The sequence below is a fragment of the Penaeus japonicus genome, unplaced genomic scaffold, assembly GCF_977035675.1.
Source record: "Penaeus japonicus unplaced genomic scaffold, GWHDUDI00000001_assembly GWHDUDI00000022, whole genome shotgun sequence".
NCBI classification, from domain to species: domain Eukaryota; kingdom Metazoa; phylum Arthropoda; class Malacostraca; order Decapoda; family Penaeidae; genus Penaeus; species Penaeus japonicus.
In genome coordinates, this window is record NW_028234424.1 from 6,199,837 (window position 1) to 6,202,336 (window position 2,500).

Sequence of the window (2,500 nt, forward strand, 5' to 3'; positions counted from 1 at the left end):
CTGCCAGCCCTGGAAGTATGGATATAATACTGTTTGCTCTGGAATGATGGCTGGAATCACATACAATGATTTTGCCTGTAAAATTACTCTGTACAGAAACATAATCAAATGAGAAAACTGTTCTTCTTGTACTTACAACTTTAATAACTCTAACATAAAGAAAATAGTAATTTCATGCCCCTCTCTATAAAATATACACTTTAAATCACTAGATTCCAAATACTGTTTGGCTTGTGTTCTTAAAATATCTTAAGATCAACTATCTTCTACATTCTGCAATACAATAGCGTCCTTTATTTCAATTTTAAGTCTTAAAACAGGCAAACCGCATCAAAGCACATTATAAAAAATAAAAAAAATCCGATTTTTACAAATACAAAGACAACAATAAACTTGCTCTGTTAACCACATCATTATCCTACATATCCTATACAACTTTCACAAGTCATAAAACCTAAATACACATAAACGAGACGAAGGAAAGGGCAGTGCATACCGAGGGCACGGGTGAGGGAGGCAGCCATCTTCACATGTAAACAACACACGTGACATATTCAGGGGAACCGGTATCCAATTTTTTGTTTTCTATCTAATTTTTCTGTTTCTTTTATTGCTCTCGAGATTTTAGAGTGGTCTTAGTTATTTTTGTTTTACATTAGTGATTTTAATTATATTATGATGATTGTGATAATTCAGGGTAATTATTTTATCTAAAATAATGACATAAGATTTATATGTAGATAAGGAAATGAGTTATGAATATTTTCCAGATAAGAAATAAATTTTCTAATAATAAATAATTGCACCAGAAAATAAATTAACCACCAGAAAATAACTAAAAAATAGGAATCCAGTCTGTGTGAAAATAATCTTCCTAGCAGACGACACAGATTCTCTTATAAACTTTACGTTGACCTAATTATTAAAAGAGATCAGAGACGCCCATTAATCGATTCGGGGAGTGACTAATGGATGTCGCTTCTTTGAATTTTAGGAGTTCATACTCTTTTTTTCCCCTTCTTTTGAAGAGTGCGATATTTTAATGCATTCTTTCCAAGAAGAAATTACTGTCATCTGCATTGCGTTATCGCTCCTTCAAAATAATATTCTTTTTGTCTCTATGAGACCATGATAGACCAACTCATCGGGGTTAATATAACAAAATCATTATTCTTCGCTTCCCCAAGCTCTATGTCACACCAATCATCCTTTCTAAGCTTATAATTTATTCATTATTCATATCTCCCTAGCGTCGTCTGCTTGCCGTGACGTCACAAACCTGACGTCACAGAAGGGTTTTGACACTTTTATAATAATTGAAAGTTTCCGAAAACAATTAAAAGGTATTAAAAATATTTAGTCTTTCTATGATTAATTAATATTTTTACTTGTATATGAATCTATAGGTCTATATAAGCCTTATTGTTACCCTAAAATGCATATCAGTATCGTTTGAATTGGTAAAACATAGAGGTCTTTAGTAAAATTCTAAAGTTATAGACTGCACGAAAGAAATTCCTTCACTTTCATTACAGAAGTATTCTTATTTGAATTTACGAAGCTAAATTCTTGATTTTTAGAGAAAACAAAGCTATTTCTCGACAATGAAAGGCACTTGGTGCCACATCCGAGGGAAAATATTGCTAGTGTGGTATCTCTGATACAAACATAAGTTGAAGCGTTCGGATTTGGATTTCAATTAAAGGCTAGTTCAACAACGAATTAATCCACGACAATTTTGAGCACAATGTCGCACTAAATATTGCAAAAAAGTTTAATTTATGTGTGATGATACCATTAAACTTGCTATTAAAAATCAAAGAGTTGTCACTCAGGAGGAAATTTTCTCCGGCGAAGCCAGGAAGGAAGAAGTTCGGACGAAGCGAGATTGGACTCTGGAGTGCCTCGTAATCATCGATATTTGATCTCAAATATATGGTAAGTTTTGGCCCGAATTCCTTTCGTTTTAGCCCTCGCTGCAGCCTGCAGTACCGTAGAATGGTAGGCCACAAGCGGGGAGTTTCGAGGGGAAGATATAAGAAGGTGAAAGAGAGTGCAAAGATGGAAATGGAGGCGGAGTGGGTAGGTCGAGTCGGTGTCAATGTAGGCCAGTTTGTTTGGCACTCTTTTGTGGCACGCTCGACTGGCACTCTCTTACGGCCCTCTTTTTATGGCACGTTCGTCTGACGCTCGTTTATGGTTTCTCTTGTATCACACTTATCTAGCTTTTTGACACACTTGTCTGGCACATTTATAAAAAAAAAATCTTGTTTGGCAATTTTATGGCACACATACCTGACACTTTTATGACACATTGGTCTGACACATTTGGTCTGCACTCTTTTGTAGCTATTTTATGGTACACCTCTATGGATTTTTATGGTAATTTTACCTGGTATTATTTAATAGGACAATTACATATCTCCATTTTCTAAATATATTTTGTCATTATATAATAACATTTTAAATTGATGCAGAATAATGAAAGACATATCTGGCA

General features: G+C 34.4%; 2 protein-coding genes across 9 annotated transcripts in view; one reads left to right on the forward strand and one right to left on the reverse strand.

Moving 5' to 3' along the window:
• The window catches only part of mRpL22 (mitochondrial ribosomal protein L22), a 3,156-nt gene extending 2,572 nt beyond the window's left edge, over positions 1–584 (reverse strand). Inside the window, exons 1-2 of the mRNA XM_043018629.2 lie at positions 497–584; positions 1–9 (exon numbers count right to left, since the gene is read on the reverse strand). The exon at positions 1–9 is cut by the window's left edge and continues 119 nt beyond it. Coding sequence (XP_042874563.2) covers positions 1–9; positions 497–524 — 37 coding nt within the window. The 5' untranslated portion in view covers positions 525–584. The remainder of the gene's footprint in view (positions 10–496) is intronic.
• Positions 585–1,808: 1,224 nt separating this feature from the next.
• LOC122254769 (uncharacterized) overlaps positions 1,809–2,500 on the forward strand; it is a 42,656-nt gene continuing 41,964 nt past the window's right edge. For all 8 annotated transcript variants that reach the window (XM_043018631.2, XM_086549387.1, XM_086549389.1 and 5 more), the window contains exon 1: positions 1,809–1,938. The gene's annotated coding sequence lies outside the window, so the exon portion shown is untranslated. The remainder of the gene's footprint in view (positions 1,939–2,500) is intronic.